Raw genomic sequence first — 27,963 nt, 5'->3', positions numbered from 1 at the left:
AGTCAAGCAGTCATCTACTAGGATATTAAATGAAATGTGAATGACATTTCCCGAAGCTACAAAAAAAAAACACAAAAAAGCAAGGAATTTGGCGTGTCTCATGTCTCACCTTACATCTGTCCTCGGCCATTACATGTACAAATATCAGCACATCGAATCGCTTGGCTCCTTGATTGACAGTCTTCGACTATTATTTTTCCTCGCGGTACTCGTCGACGTCGTCGTGGTCGTGCCCGTCGTACTCAAATTATTGTTACTACTACTCACATTATCGACATTATTGTTCGTCGCACTGCTGTTGTTGTTGTTGTTGTTGCAGCAGTTACTTATGGTAATTGTCGTGATATCTTTGTGTGGCGACTTGTCCATGCTGTACAAGTTCGTTATCGTGCCACTGCCGATGCAATCTGTGAAATGGTGGTTATCGGCACCGAGGAGATGTCCATTCGGGATCGAGTTGTGACGCCGATTCGTGGAGTCGACGGAGGCCGTTTCGCTGCTTGGCGTCTCGAGAGACACGGCCGAATTGGCACGCGGTATTAGATGGTGACTTGAGTAAAGACGATCTTTTTTTTTGTGATGATTTGTGAGATAAAGAGAGACAAAGAACAAAAAAGCGGTTTGTTAGTTCGTTCCATAACCATTTAAGCGATTTTTTTTGTGTTATTTGGCGATGATGGGCATGAAAACTTTTGAAAAAAATATTTTCAACTCACCAAGTCCCGGTGTTTGAAGCTCAGCTTTCACTTCATCGAGTTGCCGGGCACTGCAAAGCGGCGTATCCACTTCGTACGTGTTGTTGAACAGGGTATAGTCCACTTCATATTCGCCCGTTTCCTTCTTGAATGAGATCATTGACTCGAAACGGTGGCCCCACAGCACTTCCGATGGCAAATAACTGCTGCGTGCCTGCGTCGTCATACCTGTTGACTCAACGACACCCTCTGCAAGTATCACATAACGTTTTAATTAGTTTTGATTCGTTGTTGATTGTTTTTTTAGCGAGAAAATTACCTAGCATTACGACAATTTCAAAGCGTTCCTTTATCATGTCTTGCGCAGATAACGCGTACAATGGGCTTTCTTTGTCAATTTTGTGCACAATTGTCGTTGGCCAGATAAACATGAGACGATCGTCGCTACCGTCGGCGCCAACTTGTAGTTCCTGCTGATAGAAACCGAGCACCTCGCCTTCGCGCGTGACCTGCAAACAATATTTGTCAATCAATGTTTATTTTTAAACAAAACACAATAAGCCGATTTAATTTAATTCTCCAATGTTTTGTTAATCTTTTTTCGATTTCGTCAAAAAAATCATGAAAAAAATTATTTGAAAAAATTTTGACATTTTTTGATAAAAATTTTTGTTTTAAATCAGTTTGGATTGATATTTTTAAAAAATTAACTGAATTTTATTAAATAGCAATTTTTTAATTTAAAATTAGGTAAAAATATGTCATTTGAAAAAAGAAATTGAATTTTGGCAAAAATCGATTTTAAAAATTTAAGTTTAATTAATTTTAATTATTATTTTATTAAATTTTAATTTAATTATTTATTTTTAATCGATTTTTCTTCAATTTATAATTTTATTTTTTAATGTCAATTTAAAATTTTTCATATTTTATTCTAATTAGGCCGCTCCAAATTTTTTTCTATGTTTTTGTCCCCTGCCCCATTTCCTGCCGAAAATCCAATGGGGCAATATAAAAAAAAAAGTTAAAAATTTCATCAAAATTGACCGTTTTTTGGTCCTTTTCCTTACTTTTTCAAGGAATTTTCAAAAATTTTTTAAAATATTTTCAGTTTTTAAATTTTTTTGTGTTGAAAATTGTGATTGTGAACATGAATTTTCTTCTTTAAATATTTTTTTTACAAAGAATTACTTTTCAAAATTTTTTGACAGTTATTTTTATGAAATTTTTTTGTTAAAATTTTTAACTGGAAATACTTTCAGATCAATTTTAAATCATCAAATCTCAATGTATATACCATAAAAACATCTAAAATATTCATGAAAGACCAAAATTTGTTAACATTTTGTCATTTTGTATGAAACAGTATTTCAAAACTTTATTTTTATTTTGCCCCCCCCATTTTGAAAAAAAATTGTTTTGATTTTATTTTTTGAAATTAAAACCTCAATATTTTTTTTTCTGATTTTTGAGTTAAAAAAAACTTTAAAAATGCCATAAGAAAGTCTAAAAATTGATATAATTTCAAATTTAATTTTTTTGACTAAAAATTTTTTGAAAAATTAATTAAATTTATTTAAATTCATTTTTAAAAATTAAAAAAATAATTAAAATTTATTTTTTATAAAAGTAATTTTAAAATTAGTTAAAATTAATAAATCGTCAAAAAAACGAAAAATTTACCTTTCTTCTGATAATTTGTGCTCGTACATGTGCCTCAATGATGTGACTTTTTCGCATGTCACCCACTCGGAACATCAAACATGGAACCTGTTGACAGAAATTTTCGCGTTAATTTATGTGACAGATACAATTTGGGTGTGACCTTGAACCTCAAATCATCGGTATTACATAAAAAAAAACAAATGATTACAAAAACGTAACTCACCCCGTCTCGATGGCATATCACGGCGTTGCGTGAAAACAACAGCGTTTGTGCCCGTTTCTTTGGTCGCGATAACTTTGCAAATACGATGCCCACCATAAATGCTTGAGTAAATACGCCGGTGATGCTTTGTAAACACAATAAAAATACAGCTTCGGGACATTCTTCTGTAACGTATCGATGTCCATATCCTATTCAACGACAAATTATATAAAATTAGTCTCTTTGGAAACAAAATTAACCGGTTTTACCTAACAACAAACGGTGTTACAGGTATCGTTTTGAGAGGAATATGAGTCAGTTTAATCAATTTATGTAATAAAAACTGAAGATTTATTAATGAAGTTGAATAATCTTTGTTACGATAACGTAAGAAAATTCTGTTATGAGCTAATTGGTCTGGTTTATATTTAATTTTAGAAATTTTTTGTTATCAAAATTGAAAAATATTTAAAAAATTAAACTTTTCATATACAAATTTCAAACTAATTTCATCACATTGATCATAAAACGATACTTTTTGGGAATATTTTAAAAAATAATCTAATTTTTACTCACCTATAGTGTGTTGTGACTCCAGCGAAAAGAGAAAAGTCGATGTAAATCCGTACAATTCTGTCACACATGGCACAAATTTTTCGCCCGTATAATTTCCCGAGTTACTCTGTTTCAGTTCTTCATCCCGTCTCGTGTGTATCCACTCAAAATCATTGTGTGACCATGCAATTAGATACCATAACACAGCAAATATCATCCATGATAGAATAAAATTCAGCGCAAACACGAAAATGGTCCATCGCCATTTAATATCAACTAATGTGGTAAAAATATCCTGTGGAAAATGGAAAAAATATTCAGTCAACAGATTTTTTTGTGTAATTTGAGTGTAAAAAATAATTTTTGTCTCTAAAAATTGGTTCCGTTTTTATTTAATTGAGAAATTTTTTACTTACTGAGCAGTTTATTTATTTAATTTTGATCAATTAATTTCGAGGAATTTTTAAATTATTTTAAAAAATTTATAATTTTTTTTAGGAAATAAATAATTAATTTAATTTAATAATTTTATTTTTATTTACGTTTAATTTTTGAATTAATTTAATAATTAATTTATTTTTTATTTATTTCTTATATTTGTATTTTATTATTTATTGAAAAAAAAAATTAAAAAATAATTAAATTAGTTTTAAAATAATATAAATAATAAATAATAAAATTAATAAAATTGAAATAATTTTAATTAATTTGTCGGACTCATTTCATAATTATTAATTAATTTAATTATTTTTTAATATATTAATAATATAAAAAACATAATTTTGAGAAAAATTTTTTCTTAACGTTTTTAAAGAAAAAAAAATTACCTGTAAATATCTCCTTCGTCTTTTAGCTACATTTCCCTGCACAACATTACAGTCGCCCGACTTGAAAATAACGCGTTTCCTCACGCGCCGCGACGAGAAACGTGTCTGTCTATATCTGAAAATACGGCAAAATGAGACATTCCAATTTAATTACTTGCATTTAAATAAACTTTGTAGAGAAAGAGTCTTAAAGCTTAAAATAAAATTCGCATAAATTAGGAATTTGTTTATACAAATTTTGACACATCTGTTACATAATGCGCGTCTGGCTTCCATTGCGGCAGGAAATATTTTACATGAAAGGCAATTCCCTTCAATTCCGGCATCAAAAATGTGTATAAATAAACAAAAAGTTTTATTATTATTATTATTTTATATTGGATTAGAGAGCAGAATTTTATGGGACTCGTACGAAGGTCTTTAGACATGCCCATGTGACAGACACGGGAATTAATCAATTAACGGCTAATTAATGAAAAAGCATTCGGCATTGATACCAATTTACTGATAACGAAAAAGTTTCAATCTCACGGCCGGGTTTACTTTCAATTAGATAATTGTTGATACAGGAATTAGCAATTGACAGGTTTTTTTTTAATGTGGAACGAGAATTAGAAGTTTTTGCAAAACGGAATAGCTTAACCGCATTTCAGTATTTTGATCAAAAAATTTCCTCGAGTTTTCCAGATTTTTCATCAATTTTTATTTTCGATTTTTTGCTTACCAGATTACCACGAGCATTTTAAGATTTAGAGAAATTTTCCTATTTTCCTCGAGTTTTCCGAAGTTTTTTACGAATTTTCCAAAAATTTCCACGAATTTTCCAAAGTTTAAATATAAATTTTTTTGTATCAAATTTCAAAAAAATTAAGGTTATTCTGATTTTCATCAAATTTCTGAGATTTTCCGAAGAGTTCCTCAAATTTTCCGAAGTTTTTCACGAATTTCCCGAAGTTTTGCATTAATCACCCGAATTTTTTCGCATTACTCTGAAGACCTCTACGAACATTTTTGGATCCTGAATTTTCTAGACTTTCCGATTTTATTTGAGTTTTCCGGGAAACCTTCATAAATTTTCACGGGTTTTCCGGATAAAATATTGTACATTCACCGTATTTCAAATGAATAGCACATTAATTCAAATTAATAATTAAAAAAAAATTAAATTTGCCTCCTGTTAATTCATGTTTCATTTTAAAATGTTTGAATTAGCAGATTGGCATAAAGGCACATCGGTACGGACAGACAGACAAAAAAAAATAAAATGCGGTAAAAACTGAGCAGCTCGATTTTTATTTACATGACCATACACATAAAATGCCGGCGAAAACTTGTAAGGTTTGAACAGATGTTTTCCACTCGGCTATTTTTAGTGAATATTCACTTTCAATCCAACCATAGCTGGGCCATGTATTTCACTTGCATGTAGGTAGGTACAAATGGAGATTAATTATAGATTTCGCAAAAAAAAAAACATTTAAATCAAGTTCGTTAGAGAAATAAATTAAAAGTGGCTGAAAATTCAAATAAAGGTCAAGATTTCTGTGCGTGCGAATTAATCCGTCCTCAAAAAAAGATAATCAGCTTAATTAGACAAATTCGTATATTTTGTGGAATCATTTCTGGTTCTCGTTTAATTGAGTTAAATTTACCGGAAGCACCTGATTAAACTGACCTACGCGCGGATCATTTTTATTTAAATTTCTTCTCTCTTTCACACACACTTAATACCAAGAAATTTCGTATTTTTATGCAAATTTTCTGAAGATTTTTTACGATTATTGGTGTCAATGCAATTCTGGTGCGAAATTCTATTAATATAGAGAGAAAGCAACACTTTAACGTAGGTTTTAACAGGAAAATATTGAAACTCATATTTCATTTTTATTTTCCAATAGAATGTGTATCATATCAATATTTGGCTAAAAATAACTTGAGAATGATTTTTTTGTAAAAATAGATTTTCGAACAATCGATTTTATAAACAAACAATAAAAAAAATCATAAAAAATTATTGTTATTACGTTAAAATATTGAAGAATGCAATTTTTCAGTGGGCGGAAGATGAGTCAATTTTGTTGGAAGAGATTCATAATGAAAATTGAAACTATCTCGCAAACTATTTACTCTATAGACATTGACATTGAGTGTTTCGAAGAAAAATTTGTCTTATCGATAAAATGAGCTGATGAAGTGGTGCAACTCAAACTGTTTCTAGAAATTTATTGAACTTTTCTCATTTGAAGTGAAGTGAAACGTGACGATCAAAATATTATTATTTTTACACAGAATTTTACAAGCTTTTATGAAATTAAGTCACATGCTGTTGGCAGTTTTAATAAAGCAAAAAGCATGAGCTTGCTTGTAAAATTAAGTTTAATTTGAGGTTTAAAGACACGTTTTAAAAGTAAAAGGATTACTTTTTAATTGAACACGAGTTTGCAATACATAAATTTCCTGGTATAAAATAATTATTATATTTTAACTTGAAATGTTGGTAGAGTGTTTTTGATTGTCCAATAATTAATTTTTGACTTTTTTTTTAATTGATTTAAATAATTAATTTAATAAATATTTTTTTAATTCAAAATTTTAAAAATTTTAAATTATTTTTTTTTAATAATTTAAGAATAAATTAACTTAAACAAAAAATACTCAGAACATCAAGTTTTAAATATTTAGAATTTTTTCTAAAAAAATATTTTTAAAATTAGGTAATATAAAAAAATTTTAAAAATGATTAAAAATTATCTTTAATATAGAGTTGAAATTTTTTGTTACAAAGCGCAACGAGAAAAATTTCCATAAATTTTAGCCAGGCGTCTCCATTAAAAATAAAAATATTTTTCTTTCAAAATAAATAAATAAATAAATAATTAATTAAATTAAATTAAATTTTAATTATTAATTAATTAATTTATATTTTTAAATAATTTAAAATTTTCTTAAATTCCGTTAAATAAAAAATTATTTTTAATAAATAATTAATTAAATTAAATTAAGTTTAAATTATTAATTGATTAATATAGATTTTTAAATAATTTAAGATTTTCTTAAAATTCCGTTAAATAAAAAATTATTTTTAATTTTTTAATCACTTATAATTGCTTAAAAAATTATTTAAAACCAAAAATATCAAAGGATAATTTCTCCCACTCAAAAAGATCACAAAGTTAAATTTAACCACGTATTTTGAACGTAAAACAAAATATACTTAATTTAAAATAAAACAATGCGATAATAATAATAATATAAAATAATAAAATCTATCACATAAATTAGGCCATAAGTAAGGTCTTTTGCTTCAGTCAAATGAAAAAAATAAATAATAATAACAATAAAACGAAAGAAAGAACCTATAAATGCACCGCGTGTGTTTTTATTTTATTTAATTTTATTATATTTTGCAATAATATAATAAATTGCTGTAAAATATTTGTCGCCATCGTGACATTCATTTTACTATCGCTCCTCTCGAAACACACACTTCTCAAAATACACAAAAATAAAATCAACAGAAAAAACAATGAAATTAGTGACAATTATTTAATTGTTTGATAAAACGAGAACAGATGTGACGTGAGTGAGTCACCATGTAAAGAAACACGTTCTTACAAAACAGTTCCCGTGTAATTTTTAAAAAGGGATTAAAAGTAACGATTTTGTAAGAGAATCGTACAGAAGAAAAATAATCAAAGCAATTATTGAGATAATTAAGTGACTTGACAATCGTACAGAAGAAAAATAATCAAAGCAATTATTGAGATAATTAAGTGACTTGACAATCACAACATCTCACAGCAGACAGTATTGAGCGCTAATGATCTGATTAATATTTGACACAAGCTGTGTACAGCTCACAGAAAAATTTTATTGCAAACTGCTGGCAAAAATCCAAGAAGCACGTGCATCATCATAATACCCCTTTTATTATTTTCTGTACTGCTCTTCCGTATGCCTTTCGAATATTTTTTTATATTTCTACTGAAAAAATCGAGGAAAAACACATGTAGATTTGTCAACACAGGAAATTAATCGTTAAAATCAATAATTTGCTTGTTACACTTGTTTTTATGACCAGAATTTGTTAGTTTTCGACATTTATTTTTTCGGATGACAACACAATAAAATTTCAAGGAACACCCACTTTTCGCACTCCAAGTTGAGAAAAACTGAAGCGTAAGAGCTCTCGTAAGCCTTTTGATGCATTACGTGTGCATTGAAACATCTTCTCATGTCCATCATTTTGGGGCGGGATTTATTTTTTTTTATCTCTCGATAAATAATTTGTTGTATTTTAATATTTTTTTCAATAAAAATAAATATAATATTGGCACTTTAATAACATTTTGCATCAATTTGCCGTCAAATTTTATCCATTTTTAGCATTTCATATAAATATTTATCCATATTTTAGTGTATTTCGGTGGTAATTTGAGAAAATTGTATCATATTTTCCATTTTTAACGTCGCACAATAGCTATACTTAATTGCCGCTGGGTGTGAGAATTGTTTAGTATTACTTTTCGCACTGTGAACAAGAAAAAAAAATTATATACGACGTAATTTCGCTTTTCGAATAAATATCTTCTCAAATTTTTATAACATTTGGACGTCGTAATTTGTGGATTTTTATGATGATGGTCGTGTAAACAACGATTTTTGGTGGTTTTTGTCCGAAATTTATGGTTTGGATCGCGATTTCTTCCGCGAAGATATCAAAATTTCGGGAACCGCGACGAAAAATGCACTCAGCTTGGCAATAAATCACAAATCACACTGACGCATGCAATTATATCGACAAGGCATTCGATTGAATGGCTTAGAACAATAGTATGAGATAAGTTTTATTTTAAATTTTGACAAAAGGTACTTGAATGTTCAAAGGATTAAAATTTTTCAACAAATTTTAAAGTCTAATTTAAAAAAAAATAAAAAAAAATTAAATTAAAAATTAAATTAAATTAATTTTATTTTTAACTTAAATTAAGTTTGATTAATTTTGTTTTATTTTAATTTAATTTAATTTTAATTTATTTTATTTTTGTTTAAATTTTATATCATTATTTTAAATATTTTTTTATTAAAAAATTTTAATTTAAAAATTGACTAATTTTAATTTAAATCATTAAATTACTTTAAATTTAAATTCATTTTAATTAATTTAAATTTAATTTTAATTTAATTTTAATTAATTTTAATTTAATTTTAATTAATTTTAATTTAATTTTTATTATTTTAAATACTTTTTATTTAAAAAAAATAAATTACTTTAAATTTAAGTTTCATATTAATTTAATTTAAATTTAAAATTAATTTCAATTTAATTTAATTTTAATTTAATTTTTAATTTAATTTTTATTTAATTTTAATTTAATTTAATTAATTTTAATTTAATTTTTATTATTTTAAATATTTTTTATTTAAAAACTTAATTATTTTTGAATTATTTAATTATTTTAATTTTAATTTATTTAATTTTTTTTTAATTTCTCAAAAATTCTGATCATTTTTTTCATTCCTCAAGTACTTTCACTATCATTCCTTCAAATGATGAACTGTCATTCATTTTTACACCGCCGATTTATTTGTGTGATGACGAGAAATTGTCTCGCGGAATCTCATTTCACATTCGGACAATGTGTGAAGCGTTATGAATATTGGCAAGCCACAAAGAAATCTCTCGCTGACAAAAATAGACTCGCAGGACAATGACGTTGCTGAGGCTCGTTACTTACACAAACTTAAAAAATGTCTCTGACATGTTGCTACTTTGTACTGGTTCTTGCATTGGCATTGAACTATCAACAATGTTTACTAAAAATTTGTTTATCCTCGATTTTTTTTTTATTTACTAGAATTTTCTATTTTTTGCGTTCCATTTCCACACTTTTTTTGTTCTTTTGTTGCTTTTTTTCGGTTTATTTACTACAGTTATCGTAATTTTTTGTTGTGTTTACTTGAAAAAAATTTTCTATTTTTTTTGTTCACGAACACTTTTTTAATTACTTCTTGTCTGCCCGAAGTTTGCTACAACAATAACAATGCGAGGTGTAAAAAAACGCGAGACTTTGAAATTTTTTTGTACATTTATTAATTTAAATATATTTTAAGAATAATAAAGTCTTTTAAGAGCGCGAGTCTCTTTTTGGCGGGCTCTTAAAAAGTCGTGAAAAAAATTTGCTCGCTGTGCTGGTGTATTTAAGTGAGAAACTGTCATTTTACTATTATTATTATTATTAAAAAAAGAAAAATAATGCGAGCACGAGATTTTTTATGTACGACTCGTAAATCTTAGTGTAGTTTGACATAGAAGTTCCGTTTTCTTTCTCGCTCACGTAGGTTTATCGCAAAAATAGTTGGAGAGTATGTACTGCGAACATCTGTTTAATGTACCTATGTATCAGGAGTGGTGTGAATTGTGATTTAATGTGCAAAATTACAACGACTTTGGGACATATATTTATGTTTAAAGAGTTTTTCCTTCATAAAATGTCAAAATAATATAAATTTATGTATTTTTAAAATTAAATTCACTTTATCCTTGTCTGTTTTATAACTGCAATTAATTTTTAATTGTTTTTTAGTTTCAAAAATAATTTCTAGATAAATTTTCGATATCTTCAAGAATCTTTTCAACGGATATTCATTCAAATAAATCGAATATTTATAAAAAAATTTCAATGACCCCATGATTTGAGAATTTCAAGCTATTTTTATCCAGCTAAAAAATGTTAATGATACTTTGGGGATGCTTGGGCAGTTAAATGGACACGGGACATCATAAGGCGTGCCATACAATATTTTCATCGACACTTTTTATGTAGTGTTTAGTTAGTTTGCAATTCCCAGAACGGAGTACTAAAGTTGTTCGGGTCTGTCTGTTCGTTACTGCTCATTAGAGATGTCAAGACCTGGTTTGCTTTGAAGTAGCTCAGCGCTCCTGTCTCGGTATTTGTATGAAGAGTAGATAGCGTGGCGTGATAATTATTTCTCTCAGAATTGAAGGTTCTTCGTACCAGAAACACATGACGTTTCAGCCAGCCAGGTCAGTGATCTTAATGCTTGATTTTGTTCCTTTTGTAATTCATTTAAATCAGTTTCATTGTTCAATATCAAAATAGAGCTGCAGTAGTCAATATTCGACCCAACCAAGGTATAATAGGCGTCATCCATTAATGGCGTCGGCAGTTTAGGGCGGTGGGATTCATCAAATTTACGACGGATTCCGACGAGGGGGGAGGGGGGTAAACAGAAATGTACGACGTCGTAAAAATATGCCACATTCACGATTTAAAAAATTTTCGTTATTTAAAATAATTTTTAAAGTATTTCAGACTTTGTAATCTTTTTTTTTCAAATTTTTCACGAGCCCTTATGGAAATTTGAACTGGTACTAAAAATTTCCTTTTCAGTGAGGGGGAGGGGGCGTCATGATAAAACGTAAATTAGGGGGGGTTGTTGAATTTTGACGGTTTACGATTATAGGGGGGGGGTCAAAAAATGCCCTTTTTTTGCCGACGCTATTAATGGATGACGCCATATCAGTCTTGTCAATTTTATTTCTATTTCTTATTGAATTGGTTAATTTTCAAATAGGAGTCTACGTCAGTGATGAGAACAAGGCTTTATTTGAAATAGGCAATTGGTAAATTGAACTATATTTCATTTACGTTGGTTCTACTTGATGGTTGAAGGACGAATGAAACTAATTTTGATATTTTGAGAAAAAACTGTTAAACCCAGATTCCTATGATTAGTTTTCTTTCGCCGTTAACATTGATCGTTAACACGTAACAGTCAGTGAATGCCAGTTTTGATCTTCTCTTGCCTAAATATTGTTGTAGATTATCTGCTGTAGAGCTTTTCATGGCCAAGAAAGAGGAAGCATATATTAGTAGTTAAAAATTCAGAAGTTATTTACCTCTTCTTGAAGTCAATAACATTTACCTAAAAATTTCAATTTATTTTTCCCCTTTGTTATTGTCTTCGTTTCTTCACCTTTGCCTTTCACCATTTCCATGTCTTTGTTGACAAAATCATTGTCTTTCACTTTCCTTACAAACAACCTCAATTGACCTCATTCTGCAGCAAATTCTCATGTCATAAACAAATATTTGCCCTCGTAAAAACACCGGCAAATCCAACGTATGTCGGATGATAAACTTTACAGTTATGACAAATGAATAAATTTACATGAGCACAACAACCGATAAGATGAACGGTATTGAACAGCTGGTTCCGCCAAGGTTACAAGTTCACTCTAGAGTACTATGCGTCGAGTAAACAAAAGCTCCAAAAGTAATTTAGAGACAACATTTGATGTAAACAAACCGCACGCCGATGTTGCCAACCACTCATTGCATTGGCTCCGTATCAACATCATTTAATCCCAAACGTGATATTTTCCTTGTTTGAATCTCTATTTTTTGTGTAAGCAACCATTCCGTGTAAAAAAAAATATATAATTTAAATGAAAACTTTTCTCTCGTGCAATTTTTTCCATTATATTGCAGTGATTGTCGTTACATTGTGCCTGTGGATTAAATGAAGTTAAACAATGTTGAGGAAAGGGGCATGAACTGATGACCTTCCTTCTTGTTTCTGTATTTCAGGATGCTGCTCTCGTCTCTTGTTGATAAACCATTTTAATTTTATTTTTATAAATAAACTCATCTCCCGAGTAATTCTCTCAAGAAAAGCATGTAGTAAGTTGTTTATTGCAAATTACCGAGATTCCACAACCAATTTCGTTACCAAGAGCTTTTTTTCTACATTAATTTGTTTGTTGATTTAAAAAGATTTGAAAAAAAAAATTCAAAATTAATTGAACCTTCCTAGAATTTTCCTCGAATGTGCGCGAATTTCACATGACACGCTTGCCACTCCTGACACAAAACTGTGCGTGAATGATTGACGTCAAATAATGGTGTGAACTTTAATTGTTATCTGGAGTGCACGCCCAATAAATAAAGTGAAAAGTTAAAAATAGCTGCACATGATGCGGAGAAAACGTGTCAAAATATCAAACAAATTAAATCTTTATATTTAGTAGTCAAGAAATCATAATCGTTACTTTTTTAAAGCGTTAAGCAAGCTGTTGGTCGCTCGTTAATTGTAGGTGTAGAAAGGTATGAATGTAGACTTATTTTTTTGCTGCAATTATTATGAGGAATGCAAGAAACAGGTATGAACCAGAAATTTGCAGTGAAGGAATGGGTGTCATGTCATTTTTTATTAACACTTAAAGTATTATGGGATTTAGACAAAAAAATAATTTATTAATTTTTAATTAATTAATTATTTTCAAAAATATTATAATTTGAAATGAAATAGTTTCTAATATTTTTTAAATTAAATTTAATTTTTTTAATAATAATTTAAATTTTTTTATTATTTTTATTTTTCGCATTTTATTGAATATTTATTTGATTTTTAAATTAATTTTATTTAAAAAAATTTTTGAATTCTAAAAGAATTTTAATTCTTAGAAATTATATTCGAACTTAAAAAAATTGAAATTAAAAAAATTTTTTTTTTGATGCAATTTTTTTTTGATGTGAAATATTGATGCAAAAAATGTTGTAGTGAATTTATATTTATTTTTCAATTATTTTTTTTGTAAAATTACATCTTTTTAAAAATTTAATATTTTTTTAATTGATGTTTTTTTTTAATTAAAAAAAATAATTTTGAGTATTATTCAAAAATAAAAAAAAATATAAAATTATTTAAATTTAAAAAATTAACTAATTAAAATTAATTTTGATTAATTGATAATTTTAACAAAAATAGAGATTTTTTTTAAATTTAAATTATTTTTTTTTATTTTATTAAAATAATAAATGATTTCATCAAAAAATTAAATTAAAGGACAATATTTTTTTCATTTTACATCATTAAAGTTCATTTAAACTTTTTGGTCCTTAAAGTGTTATTTAATAGAAAACCAGAAAATATACTCACTCTAAAACAATTCTCCATAACTTGCAAACCTCGTCGTACATTTCTTCTCACTTCAATTTATTCTTATGTTTTCCCAAAATCCGTAAAAGATCAAAAATTGTTTATTTTATAGGTCACTTTTTCAAAGTTCTTTTGTTCCAATATTTGTTCAATAAATGTTCAAACAAACAAAAATTTTGCTTTCAATTATTATTTTTATCACACATGTTCACAGTTCATATTTTCTTTCACCGCGCAAAATAAAATTTAAATTTCATGATCACTATCAAGGTCTGATGAATTTATTCGCACAAAAAAAAAAATGGAAAAGAATTATAAATAATAATATTCTTGACGTGACATCGACTTGTTTCGACTCGCCATGACCAATGTTAAAGAAATACTGATCTCTCTCTCCTCCGTATTTACTTCTGATCGAGAAACGCGTCGCTTTAACAACATCTTTTTAACATTAATTTTTATTGTTGCTCATTTGTAGGTACATGTGCCATTGCTGGACTTTTTTTTTATTTATAATTTGTGATGTAAATTCTTTTTTTTTCGTATCGAGAAATGTACTGCGGCGGCGTCACTGTTTTCGCGCAAACTGAGCCGCGAATCGAGATGCGGTCAATATTTTATTGCCGCTGAAGATAAATAATAATAATAAATAGTACATAATTCACTTGCGTCTTTGCTTTTATAATTTTATTTAATCGCATGTCTGTTTTGACCGATTTTTTTCTCGCTTGATATGTAAATTTCAGCATTAATGGAGTGATTATTGATCGTTACACACTTCCTTAAGAAGCTAATTATTTGCGTTGCCACTTGAGACAACATTTTGTTGAATGTTTACTTTTTTAGCGCAAAATGTTTTACGCACTCGATTCGATTTCCTTTGGAATGAATCGAAAGCCGCCTACGAATTTACGAAAGAAACGTGATTTTATTGTTGGCGAGGCAGAACGTTTCGTAGGAAGAATTTTTTCCCTAAAGAAAACGTGTGACGACGACATCCACGTGATTTTCACGGAAAACGAGATCAAACCTTATCTGGGTTAATTGCACGATGGAAATCGATAGATTTTTCCAATGTTACCTCAAAATTCAATTTCAATTGAAGGAAAATATTTATAAGAGTAAATATATATTTTTATCGCTGTAAATAAACAAACGTATGAGTTATGGGAACCTTTCACCGGCAATGACGCGATAATTATTGGAAATTTCGGGAAAATTGGGTGAAAGTAATGTAAATAAATTAATTGTATGTGTCGATTCATGCACTTTTGAATTTCAAACGTGATTTCACGTGATGATAGAAATTATGACTTTGATCTTATGGAACAAAGATAAAATCGAGGAAATGTGAGAATTTTCGTTAAATTCGAAGAAATTAATTCTTCTTTTTTTGAAAAATATTCAAAAATTTTAATAAATATTGACAAAGAGATTAAAATAATTTTTAAAAATTAAAATTAAATAATTTAAAAAGCAATAAATCGTATGCTTAAAAAGTTTAACGGTTTAAAAAAATAAATTGTTATTATTCTCAATCTGAAAAATTGAATAAAATCTAAAATAAAATTAAATTTGAAAAAAAAAAATTAAAATTAATTAATCAATTAAAATTCGAAAAAAATTATTTGATTTAATTAAAAATATTTTGGATTTAATCAAAAATTATTTTAAAAATAATTTAAAAAAAGTTTTTTTTTTTTTGACAAAAAGTCTTATTTTTATTCAAATTTTTTATCAAAAAAAAAAATAATAATAAAAATTTTAAGTGAGGTAAAAAATTTTTTTTCCTGAAATTTATTTTTATTTATTTTATTTTTTCCTGATTCGGAAAAAATTTAATTGAATTAATCAAACATTAAATTTAAATTAAATTTTTAGATAATTTATTAGGTACATTTAATTAATTTAAAAAATTAAAAAAATTAATTTTAATAGTTCATTAGGAACATTTAATCATAAAAATTCAAAAAATAAAATTTTTTGTTTATTTATTATTTTTTAAAAATAAATTTTAGGTACATTATGAGTACATCAACTAATTATTTTAATTCATTTTATAAAATTTTTAATAAAAAAAATCGGCAAGTTCAACGTCATTTCATAACAATAATAAAAAGCGCTTTAATTAAACATTTGCAATAAAAATATTAATAGTAAAAATCATCGTTTATTTTATCTTATCATCGATAAGCTCCATCAGTCAGATAATAACAGGTGTTTTGGCTGATTTTTTTTTCAATCATTCTATGTTTTGACGTGAACCGATTAATTAATAAAAATATTTCATAATGCTTGATATCCGTCCAATATCACCGGAACTGGCTCTGATTGCCAAAAATGAGTGTTTTGAAAATCCCGAAAGAATGGAAGCTGACGTCAAAGCTTTGCGAGAGTGGCTAGAAAAATCTCCTTATCTAAAATTACCAATAACGGATCAAGGATTAGTTTCGGTGTTGCGTTGCTGCAAATACAGCTTGGAAAAGGCAAAGAAAAAAATTGACACTGGAATGACAATTAGGACGCTGATGCCGGAATTGTTCACGGAATTGTATCCAATTACCAAAGAAATGGAAGAACTTTTGGATTTGGGGTGAGTTTCTTGAAAAAAATATTTTTCAATGATTTAAAAATTTTTTTTTTTAGGATGATGTTGAGTCTTCCTCTAGAAACCCCAAGCAGTCCTCGAGTCATCATGAATATCGATGGATTGTACGATCCGAACAAATATTCCTTCCCACTTGTCATGAAGGTCAACGGGATGGTAAACGACCTGCTGTATCAGCAATGTGATAATTTCGTTATCGCCGGTCTTGTCATAATTTGCGATCTGAAACATTTGACGTTGGAACACTTGAAGCACAATAGTCCGCTTTTTGTGAAGAAAATCGCGTATGCGTTTCAGGAAGGGTCGCCATATCGCATCAAAGGACTGCATTTTATCAATTTTAGTCCTTTTGTGACAAAAATGTTTAATTTTTTCAAGATGTTTTTGAATGAAAAGACAAAAAGTCGGGTAAAAATTTTTTTTTTTTAACTTAATTTTTTTAATAATATTTTTTAAATCATTTTTCACCAATAGATTTACGTTCATGAAACTCTAGAAGATTTGTACAAATTTGTGCCACGCAAAATCCTCCCGCTGAGTACGGAGGCGAAGCTGGAACTGTTAAAGAGCTTGGACAGGCGAGCAAAAAACGCGTTCTCGATAACTTAGAACATTTTAAAATCGCTCAAACCATGGGAACAGATGAGAAAAAGCGACCTGGGAAACCAAAAACATCGGAATCGGTCTTTGGTATTGAAGGATCTTTTCGACAATTGGATTTTGATTAAAAAATTCGGGAAAATTTACGCAACAATACGGTGTTTTTTTTAAATAATTATTTTTAATTGCAAAACAAGTTATATAAAACTTTTATTTTTTACCCTACTTTTGAATGAAATCGATTGTAAAAACGCAAAACAATCCATTCATTAAAAAAATTTTTTTTATTCCTGGAAAACAATTTCAATTGGCACAATTCTTGCGAAATTTGCATGATTGTTTATTATTTTATCTCCTGATAAAATATTTATCAAGAAAAAAAATATGAAAAATTTTTCCAGGAGTTTCTAAGCGACCGATATACTTAGGCAGGGTTGGAAAAACTTTTGACTTTTACTTTATAAATTTGACTTAATGGAATTTAATTTGGGAATTAAGAAAAATTAGTTTTAAAAAATTGCAAGTCATAACTAAAAAAAAATAAATTTAAGAAATTTTCCCTAAAATTACGTTAAGTCGAAACTTAAGGGGGTTAAGTTGAAGTCAAAAATCTTTTTATATTAACTTAATTTGATTTTTTATGAAACTAATTTAAGTCAAACTGTTCAAAATCTTAACTTTTTTGTAAGAACTTAAGACTATTTTTGAACTTAAAATTGAACTTAAGGATAAGTACTCATAAATACTTCGGGTAAAAATTATTAAAGAGCTTAGTTTTTGTTAAAAATGAACCAATTTTTAGAGTTACATTAAATAATTTAGTACTCATAACTTGACTTAAAATCCTTAAGTTCAATTTTAAGTTGAAAAAAGTCTTAAGTTTTTATTAAGTCAATTTAGCATAAAAAAAAGTTGATTAAGTTTTGACTTAATGAACATTTTTTAGGGTGAATGATTTTTTTTTAATTTGAGTTAATTGACTTATAATTTTAACTTAAGATCAGGGATGCCAACTTTAAGTCAGTTAAGTTTGACTTAAATTACAAATTTTTTAAAAAATTATTTTTTTCATATATAAGTTAAGAATTTAAAAAAATTGACATTTGACGTATTTTAACTTATTCTTAATTCTCAAACTTAAGCTTAAGTCACTTAACTTAAGTTTAATTTTTTTGCAACCCTGCTTAAGAATAATTTAAAATAATATAAGAATTAATTCTGACGCATTTCCGTCATTTCCGACCCTGGACAAAGTCCTTGAAGACGTCATCGCCGCGTAGTTTGTGTCATCACACTTTTGCAAGCCATTCTTTTCCTTCGACACCAATTCTCGAGTGGGATGGACGAAAAAGTAGGTCATTGGCGTCGCATTTGCTTGTCTATTTGGATTAATTTCTTCGATAAATATGAGACTAATGCAAGAAAAAATTCCCATTTCCTTTTTTTCTCTCTCTCTGTTTACTTCCACGTCAATCCACGTACACTCGAGAACATGATTTGCAAATACACAATTGTACCAGAGATACCGGAAATATTTGTGTGTAACAGAAACGCAACATATTTCAGAGTGTGTGACGAGAGAAGAAGAAGAAGAAAAAACTAGAGCAACAGACAATATCGAGTCTATTTATAAGTAATCAAGAGATATTTACAAACAATCGCAGCAGTGCAAATGTTGTCACTCGATGCAGAATTTTATTCGACTTACCTCGTTAATGGTCCCGGAGACTCGCTTACTGCCTTCAGTGACATCCGGAGTTGCCGGTGGAATGTACCCAAAATTGATTCGCGTCGACGATTATTGAGGTCTGGATCGGGTGTTTGTGCAACTTCTTTCGGCTCTTGGTTCCCGTCGATTTTGACAATTATCGAGCCGGGTGACGCCGAGCCATCCAGCAGTTTGGTCCACGATAAATCGCCACTCGGGGACTCTGGTTCCAGCAATGATGATGACATTTTTTTTATTTATTTTCTGAAACGAGAGAAAAATGTGGAAAAATTAGCATCAAAAGATCCATGACATCGCCAATCATCGTTGTGTTTGCATTCAACAAACTCAGATGTCATTGAAAGTCGCAGTCAAAGCCCAAATTATGTGTGTAGATTATATTGACATGAACAAATAAAGCGGGACAACAGCTCAACTTGACTTCCATTTTCGTCAATTCAGTTCAATTATAATAATCGTCGAGATGATTCTTCGAAGAGATAGAAAAAATTATTATCGCAGATGGATTTTTTTCGGCAGCTTGTCCCATGCTGATTCGAACTGGTGGTAAGCATGACATACATTTTGATGGATTTTACTTTATCATATTTATGAGAGAATTTTGCGTCGTTTCGTTACAAGATGAACATATATATTTACGTCACAAGCATAAATCAATTGGTCATCGAAGGTTCATGAAAATTATTTGAATCGCTTTTTCTGTGTTTTATTTGAAAATAAATGAGAAGCTGAAATTTTTTTATAAATTTTAATTTTTTTTTTTCATTCAATTTTATTTTTTTAGAACTATTGTAAACCAAAACATAAATAAAAATAATTAAATTTTGAAAAAAAAAATGTGAATACAGTTTTTACAAATTTTTTAAGCGATTTTCAAAATTAAATATTCACAATTTAAAAAAAAATTTTTTTTCAATATTTTTATGAAAAAAATTTAAAAAAAATTCTTTAATTAAAATTTTAATTTTTTAAATTAATTTTTAAAATAAATTAAATTTTAAATTTAAAATTAAATTAATTTCTTTTAAATTTATTTTTTAAAAGATTAAAATTTCAAAATTTTTTTTATCCAAATATAATTTTAAAAAATAAAATATTTTTTTTTATAATTTAAAAAAAAAATATTTTTTTTTAATTAATAAAATATTTACTGTAAATTAAATTATCCGTTGGAAAAAAATTTAATTAAATTTCTGTGAAAATTTTAAAAAAAATAAAATTGCTTTTTAAAATTTATTTAAATTTTAATTTGTTCCCAACTTTTTATGAAAGAATCTGATATTTTTTTTATTAAATAAAAAAATTAAAAAATAAAATGACAGACAGACAACAAAACTTTCTTCATCACAACCTACGATTTCATAACTTTATTTACTCTTTTCCGACGACAAACTTTTTTCCTCATAAACTCATCATAAATATTGAGGTTACTTAGGAGGAAAAACAGAGTTCAATATCCTACTATGACACTTCAATGAAGAAATAATTTTTTAGCATACAACTCCCTCTCACACAAAAGCCCAGAGTTCAAAGAATTCTATTTTTAAACGCCTTATGAATGCAAAAACCACAAACAAAGTTCTTAATATTTACATTTTAGCACAAAGGGAAACCTTATTAAGAAATACTTTTCCCCGATTTTCTTTTATTTTCCGCAAATACCTACAAAAAAATGCACAAAAATCAAGACGTTAACCCTAAAAATTGTTCAGAAAAAAATTTTCCATGGTATAAAATGTAACTAATTTAACAAGAAAAATGCAGTTTTTTTATTTTATGGACTCGACAATCCATAAAAATATAATAAAGTTATTAAAAAGCAACAGTTCGATCAAAACTGCAATCGAGTCGGTCATAAAAACAGCCCAAGTAATCATTTAATAATATAAAATATGACACCATAAAAAAAGAAACAAACAGTAAATAAATATATAACAACAAAACTACCATGTCAACTATAATTTTTTGCAATATGTTATCGATACGATGCGACGCGATAATGGAAAAAAGTGCAAGCAATGCAATTTTTGTAGCTTCTGTCGCTCGAAATGTCGCAATACCTCACAAAATGTGAAGTTAATCAAATTTAAAAAAAATTCCACGTAATAAAAAAAAAGTAAAATAAATTACAGCGGCTGTTGAACTCAATCAATTTCATCACAGCAGAATTTTTTTTAATGTGAAACTTTGATGAAAGTTTATTTTCAAAATACACACATCAATCAGTTTTTCAAAAATTATGAAAGAAGTGAAGTCGATCTGTCAATAAAATGAACGATCGTCGGTCGTCCCAGACGCAAATGCAATTAATTGATGATTTAGGAGGTGCATTCTAAATTTAGTGCAGTCGCGTAGATTTTTTACCGTTGACGACATGTTTGCACTCGCGTGAGTGTGTGAGAATGCTCTAAATATTTTCAAATACGAATTTCATCAAGGCTTTAACGAATAATTTGGAACAGAAATTGTTTCGCGCTTAGACTTGAATGATTAAAAATTGTAAATGTTGCAAAAATTTTGTTTTTTTCTCGTGGTGTTCAGATGTTTTGAGAAATTTTGTGGAAAATTTACAAAAAATTTAAAAAATTTGTAAATTTTTTTATGTTTAATAATTTTTAAAACAAAATAAAAGAAAGAAAAAAAAATTAATTAATTTTTAATTTTTTATATAACATTTTAATTTTATTTTTTTTTTAATTACCTAATTAATAATTTTATTTAATTAATAATTTATTTACAAAAAAAAAAATTAAATAAAATTGAATTAAAAAAATTTTCAAAAAAATTAATAAAGTTGAATAAAATAAAAAAAAATAAATTAGTTCTTAATCCAATATGTTTTTTATTTTAAAATTTTACTAAAAATTTTTTTTTAAAAATAATTAAATTAATTTAAAAATTATTTATTTATTTAATTAATAATTAAAAAAAAATTAAATAAAATTGAAATAAAAAAAAACAAATAAAGTTGAATAAAATAAAAAAAAATTAAAAAAGTTTTTAATCCAATAATTTTTTTATTTTAAAATTTTACTAAAAAAAAATTGGAAAAAAATTTAAATTAATTTAAAAATTAAGAATTTTGTCCTCCTTCCATCAAATTCATTTTAGTGACCATAAATCAAAAATTATTTGCTTGATATTATTTTTAAAGAAAATAAACGAAATTTAGAAACATTTTATGAAATTTTCTGATTTTAGAACAAAAAAAAATTAAATTAAATTTCCAGGAAAATTTTAACATTTCAAACAAGCGACCTTGAAAATGCCCAAAAAGACCAATAAATTACAATTTTTAATGTAAAAAATGCAAAAAAAAACTTGTGTAAAGAAAAAAAGTAGAATTTCTATAAAAATAAATACATAACATATGGATTCGATAATACCTACAGTGAAATACGATCAAACATAATATACACAAAACATCCATTAACGCTACTTTTATTTTTATTTAATACTTATCTAAAATGAGTGCTAATGATATATTTGTAGATCGAGTAAAAAAAATTGCTTTTTATATAACAAGTGAGTAATATCCAGTTAAAAAATTACGTGAGAGTCACATATGGTCTTTATTTATGATTACCAGTCTTATCTGTCTATCTTTTTTATAAACAATGAATAACCGAACGAAATACGTCATGGCGGTGTGACGAAGCGTAGGTATCATCACCGCCGTTGCCGCATAAAAAGTTGTCACCACACAATAGGCAAATATTTTTTTCCTAGACATTTATTTGAGTCAGGAAAGTAAAAAAACAGCAAGAAACAAGGGAGAACTTTATTTATAAAATTTAATATTTTTTGTTGTATTGGGTTACGTCTTTCCCATTCACCGAAGAAAATGTAAAGAAAATGATAGTTTATTGCTATTACCGAGGGAGACACATTCAATTAAGACAACCTTGAAACACATGCATGGCAGAAAATATCAGACAATACTGGAAAACTTTTTTTTTGTTACTCTTCTTATTATTACGATACATGAAGAGATACGAATTGCGATTTCTTGGAAAATTTCCTATAGTTTTTTGATTTAAAATTTATAAGAGGAAAATTCCGACGAGTTTTTTCTTGTAAAAAAAATAAAATAATTCGTTGCGTACATTATTAAACTATTTTTATCTTGTCTTGACTTGGATTTAGATTTAAACGAGATTTTATGAGGCCCCGATGGATGTTATTTGGCGATAGATTAAAACAGTAGACGAGAAAAATTCGAGATAAGGGAGAACGACGCGGCGAAGATGATAAAAAATGGAATTATTTATTGCGTTGTGACAAAGAGTAGAACTTTATCTTTGGAAAATGTTTACTTTAAAAAAAGTGAAGGTTTTTTCCTATTTTTTTGAGAGGTGTGATAAGAGTTTGTTGTGCAAATGAAGTGTTTTTGTGCAAAAAGACTAGTTTTTTTTGCTTCTATGGAAATTAAATGCTTCTTTTGTTATTTCTAGTAAAAATAGTGAATGCGCAAGTAAAAATTCTGAGAAAAAAATATTACACGTGTGTAAGAAACGGATATTGAGAGGAAATTTGAGATAATATATTAAGTTATATTCCATCATGTGACTGTGTAAGTGTTGCTATTAAGTTTTTTTTACTCAAATTACAGGTTTATAATTGATTTTTTTTTCAAGTGAACAAAGTAAACCACATTATTAACCACACTTTTGTTTTAGATTTTTTTTTTCATGAATTAAAGCTTATAAAATTAAAATAAAGTTATTTTTCAATTTTTTGTTTATGTAGCATTGAAAAATTTTGAAAAAAAAGTTTGGATAAAAATTAAAAAAATAATTAAATTTAAATTAATTAATTAAAATTAAATAAATTCAATTAAATTAGTTAAAATTAAATTAAAAATAAAATTAAATTAATTTTGAAATAAATTTCAAAAAAAAAATTTAAAATATTTTTTAATTATCATAAAAATGTATTTTATAGACTTGTAAAAAAATATAAATTTAAATTTGCAAAATTTAATAATAAATTAAAAATTCAAAATAAAATTTAAAAAATTATAAAATAATTAAAAAAATCTTTAATTAAAAAAATTAAATTAATTAAAAAAAATAATAAATTCAGAAAAAAAAAAAATAAAATTTAAAATAAATTAAAAATTTTTTAATTTTTTTTTTGAAACTCGTAAAAAAATATAAATTTTAAAAAAATTATATAATTTAATTGTAAAAATATTTTAAAAAAATATTCAGAAAAAAATAAATTAAAAAATTATAAGGAAATTAAAATATACAATATACCTAACTGTAATTGAAAATTATCAAATTAATTAAAAATTTAATAATTAAAATTAAAAAATATTTGAAATAAAAAATTAAAGCAAAAATTTCTCTCTGCAACTGTCAAATTAGCGTCAAAAATTGTCTCACGTTACATAAATGGATAAAACCTGAACTTGCACTTGACACTGACAATCTTCACATTCTCCCCATATTCAAACGCCACATAGTAACACCTTAGAAAGGAAGCCTCTCAACTTCAAAAGAACGACAAAACGTACATTAATTAAGACTCTTCCTACTGTTTTGCATGAAACAAGTTCCATAACGATGCAATAAATATCACCTCAGCAGACTTAATTGCAAGTGATTGACAATTAACATCTTTACTAAGGTTACATAATAAAATTAATGAATTGCTACCCCCATATGCCTTTTTAGATGACACCACTTTATAAAGTGCAGGAGAATGAATTCTTCCTCAATAAATTTTTTTTTTCAGCAAAACTGTTAGAGCTGTGATGCAATCGGATAACTTTTATGCTACTATCAAGCTTTTGTGTTGATGAGACCTTGAGAGAAGCGCATTTTTTATGGATGTAACTGTCGTTAAAAATATCTCTCCACGTAGAATGCACGTACGTGATGCGTATCAGGTGCATTTTTGTATGCAACGTTAATTGCTGAACGACTGACACTTCGAGAGATGATTGACAGGTTTTTATGATTGATGACTGTTTATTTAATTTTATGACTTATTAAAAAATATGTACTTATCGCGAAATCATGTGAAAGGAACAAAAATAAAACTAGAATTACTTGGCGTCTCCATTTAATTCTTGATGCATTTTAAAGAATTTTGGAAAAAATGCGATAAATGCTCAGTTTGTCTTAAACTTGTTCGAAAAATTTATATAAAAATATTCAAAAAAATTACTTTTGAAAAAGTGTAAATCGATTTTTATAATTTTTTATTATTTATTTTTTTAAATTTTAATGTAATAAATTTTATTTTTTAATTTTTATTTAATTTTTAATTTAATTTACATAAAATTTAATTATAAAATATTTATGTATTATTTTTAATTAATTTTTAATTTAATTTAAATAAAATATAAAAATTATAATAAATTATTTAATTATTTTTTTTCGATTTAAAAATTTAGTTTTATTGGATTTTAGATTCTGTAAAAGAATTAAAAATTTTGAAAAATATTTTTTATTGTTTTTTTTATTGTTTATTTAAAATTATTTATTAATTAGAAAATTTTATTTCAGAAACTATTCAACTCCAGTTCAAGAAATGTTTAAGAAAATTTATTAAAAAAAAAAAATAAAATACATTGAAATTGAATTTTAATAATTTTACTTACAAATTAGAATAAAATTTTTAGAATTGAATTTTATTAAAAAAAAAATAAAAAAATCCAAAAATCGAGTTAAAAAGCGATCAAATAATTTTTTACACAATAACTATAATTTTTTTTAAATTCACGTTTCATCATAAGACATCATAACAATCGATGCTAAAACGCACAAAAAATGCGAAAAATTTTACTTTTAATTAATTTTGTTGTATTTCCATAATTGATGCACATTATTTCCATCCACAAATAGAATTAATTTTCTTCCTTGTTTTTTTTTTTGCGCGGCGCACTCGACTAATATAATTATTTTTTTCCATTTTTTATGTGTATTTTTTATTTTTCTTATGGGCGACAGTCACACAAACACATTCGAAATTACGAGGGCTCGACAGCGAACAGTAAAGGATAAGTGTGCAATTAGTTTTCCATTTTATTATTATTACATATTAATAATCTACCTTTTTTCCGTTAAATGCTTTTATTTTTATTATTTTATTTCTCCTTTTTTTCTTTCTTGCTGCAATTCAATTCCACTGTAATTGTAATTTTTTTTCGCGTGTCGTGGTAATTTATTTTGTCTTTATGCGTTGCTCGTTAGACATTCGGACGCATTTTCACTTTTCAAACTGTTTAAAAATACTTTTGATTGAAAATTGTCATCGATGTGCGGTCAAGCAGCATTTTAATTTTAACAGTCCTAGTTTTTTTTTTGCTTCTAGTTCATTGAAAGCGTTATGTCACTTTCGCGTATATTTATTTTTCTTGGCGTTCAAAGGAAAAATTATGTTTTGTTCTTAATCTGTTTGTTTCCAGCTTTTCACTATAATTGGATTAAAAAATTTTCTCTTGTATGCCATAACACCAATTATTTTCTATTTTTAATATTTTTATTAAATTTTTTCATCTTTCGTCACTATTTATTTATTTAAATATTTTTTTTCACCATCACGAATTTATTAATCAAATAATTTCCAACTGTTTACACACAAAAAGTGCCTTTTCTGGAGAAAAATTTTTTTTTGGCACAAATGTTGACTTTATCAAACGAAAGACAACATGAGACTGACAAAATGTTTATGAAATTTATTAAACACTACTTTACTTGTGCAAAGTGTTCTACACGATAAAAAATATAAATGAAATGCGCGAGTAACTCAGTAAATTCTGAACCAACACAAACGCAGCGTGACTTTTGTGTACGGCAACGGCGGTTTTTTGGATGACCTGTCGTACGCGTCGAGTGCGGTATAACAGAATTTTCCATCAACAGATGATTTTTCTCTCGTATCCGAGGAAATTTGTTATACTGTGAGTTGCTCGTGACTCAACACGAATGGCACTCATTTTCCTTCGTGTTGTGCGAGGTTTGTGGCAATATGCGATTTCATTCATAAAACGAGCATGCCTGTGTGTGAATTGTAGGCAAATTGTGATGATTAATAGTAAAATAAAACAAAGTGACGATGATTACGTAGGAAAACTGACGACACAGGAGTGTCCGTTTTAGCAAATTTATCGTGAAAAACGTAAAAAAAAAGGTGAGACACGTGAATTTTTTGTCGTGACAAAAGAAATGTTTTTAAGAGTCATTGAACAGAATTCTCTTGCGTAATGATAAATTTAGAGTTGAAAGTTGGAGTCATTTTTTTACGATATTTATTTTTAACTTTTATTGCGTTGTACTGCTTCTTGGAAATTGAGCAATGATATAATTGGCCAAAAATTGACAAAGAGATGGAAAATTTTCGTCGAAAAAGTTTATTTTTTGTTTCTAAGCCATTTTAAGTGAAAAAAGTCTTATTCGCTCACGTTGAATTTTAACAATGAAAATATTACAAAGAAAAGCATTTATTTTGTTTCTGAAACAATAAACAAAGGAAACGGAAATTTTCTAAAATTTTTTGGTAAGTAATTCATTCAAAGTTTATTAGAGATATAATAAACATGAAAATTTAATTAATATAAATTTGTCGATATTTTTAAGCAAATTTTCTTTGAATACTATTTAGATTTAACAATAAAACAGAGTTAAGCTGTTTTAAATTAAATCCAATAAATGTCAATAATTTCCCAAAATTTTTAAAAAAATTATAAAATTATATTTTGCTTTTATTAATTAAAAATTATTTATTTTATTTAATTACATAATTTTAATTTTTAATTATTTTCATTAAATTTGATTAATTTCTTTAGTTATTTAATTTTTAAACTTCTATAAATTAAGTCAAAAACCGAAATATTTTTTTTGTATCGAAATAAAATTCAATAATTTTGTGATTTTTGCTATTTTTTAAAGCAAATATTTATTTAACGTGAGGTAATAAGAAGCAGGAAAAGTTTTCCAAGAGTAACTTCGATAACATTTTTTATTAAATTGTGAAATTTTTATTTTTCTTGAAAAAATTTAATTTTTTATAATATTTTATTGACTTAAAAATTTTTATAAATTAAATAAATTTTTTTGTAATTACAATTTTAAACTTTTTAATAAAAAATTAAGAGAATTTTG

The 27,963-nt window shown here is 26.7% G+C and overlaps 2 protein-coding genes across 6 annotated transcripts in view; one reads left to right on the top strand and one right to left on the bottom strand.

Annotated features, from left to right (window-relative positions):
• LOC134827847 (G protein-activated inward rectifier potassium channel 3) overlaps window positions 1-26,315 on the bottom strand; it is a 28,608-nt gene extending 2,293 nt beyond the window's left edge. Inside the window, exons 1-9 of one of the 5 annotated variants that reach the window (XM_063840695.1) lie at window positions 25,913-26,315; window positions 18,827-19,090; window positions 3,945-4,059; window positions 3,139-3,412; window positions 2,584-2,771; window positions 2,379-2,465; window positions 1,015-1,204; window positions 717-944; window positions 110-566 (exon numbers count right to left, since the gene is read on the bottom strand). In XM_063840695.1, the coding sequence (XP_063696765.1) occupies window positions 145-566; window positions 717-944; window positions 1,015-1,204; window positions 2,379-2,465; window positions 2,584-2,771; window positions 3,139-3,412; window positions 3,945-4,059; window positions 18,827-19,074 (1,752 nt within the window). In that variant the 5' untranslated portion in view covers window positions 19,075-19,090; window positions 25,913-26,315 and the 3' untranslated portion in view covers window positions 110-144. Of the gene's footprint in view, window positions 1-109; window positions 567-716; window positions 945-1,014; window positions 1,205-2,378; window positions 2,466-2,583; window positions 2,772-3,138; window positions 3,413-3,944; window positions 4,060-8,091; window positions 8,689-9,682; window positions 10,338-18,826; window positions 19,091-25,912 lie in introns of those variants that run through there. The other 4 variants (XM_063840696.1, XM_063840699.1, XM_063840698.1 and 1 more) reach the window with 4 other exon arrangements.
• Window positions 16,175-17,246, top strand: LOC134827224 (retinaldehyde-binding protein 1-like). Its single transcript, XM_063839804.1, has 3 exons — window positions 16,175-16,503; window positions 16,557-16,926; window positions 16,993-17,246. Exons 1-3 carry the CDS (start codon window positions 16,202-16,204, stop codon window positions 17,125-17,127), a joined length of 807 nt encoding a protein of 268 aa, XP_063695874.1. The 5' UTR covers window positions 16,175-16,201; the 3' UTR covers window positions 17,128-17,246.
• Window positions 26,316-27,963: the final 1,648 nt, after the last annotated feature.

Source organism: Culicoides brevitarsis, chromosome 1 (genome assembly GCF_036172545.1).
Source record: "Culicoides brevitarsis isolate CSIRO-B50_1 chromosome 1, AGI_CSIRO_Cbre_v1, whole genome shotgun sequence".
Lineage (NCBI taxonomy): Eukaryota > Metazoa > Arthropoda > Insecta > Diptera > Ceratopogonidae > Culicoides > Culicoides brevitarsis.
This window is presented reverse-complemented; position numbering and strand designations above follow the sequence as displayed.

Bases quoted from the DNA above. Each gene is read 5' to 3' on its own strand.
- LOC134827224 (XM_063839804.1), top strand. From the start codon at position 16,202: ATGCTTGATATCCGTCCAATATCACCGGAACTGGCTCTGATTGCCAAA. The intron at 16,504-16,556 runs GTGAGTTTCTTG...TTTTTTTTTTAG, and splicing joins GAAGAACTTTTGGATTTGGG to GATGATGTTGAGTCTTCCTC. The intron at 16,927-16,992 runs GTAAAAATTTTT...TTTCACCAATAG, and splicing joins ATGAAAAGACAAAAAGTCGG to ATTTACGTTCATGAAACTCT.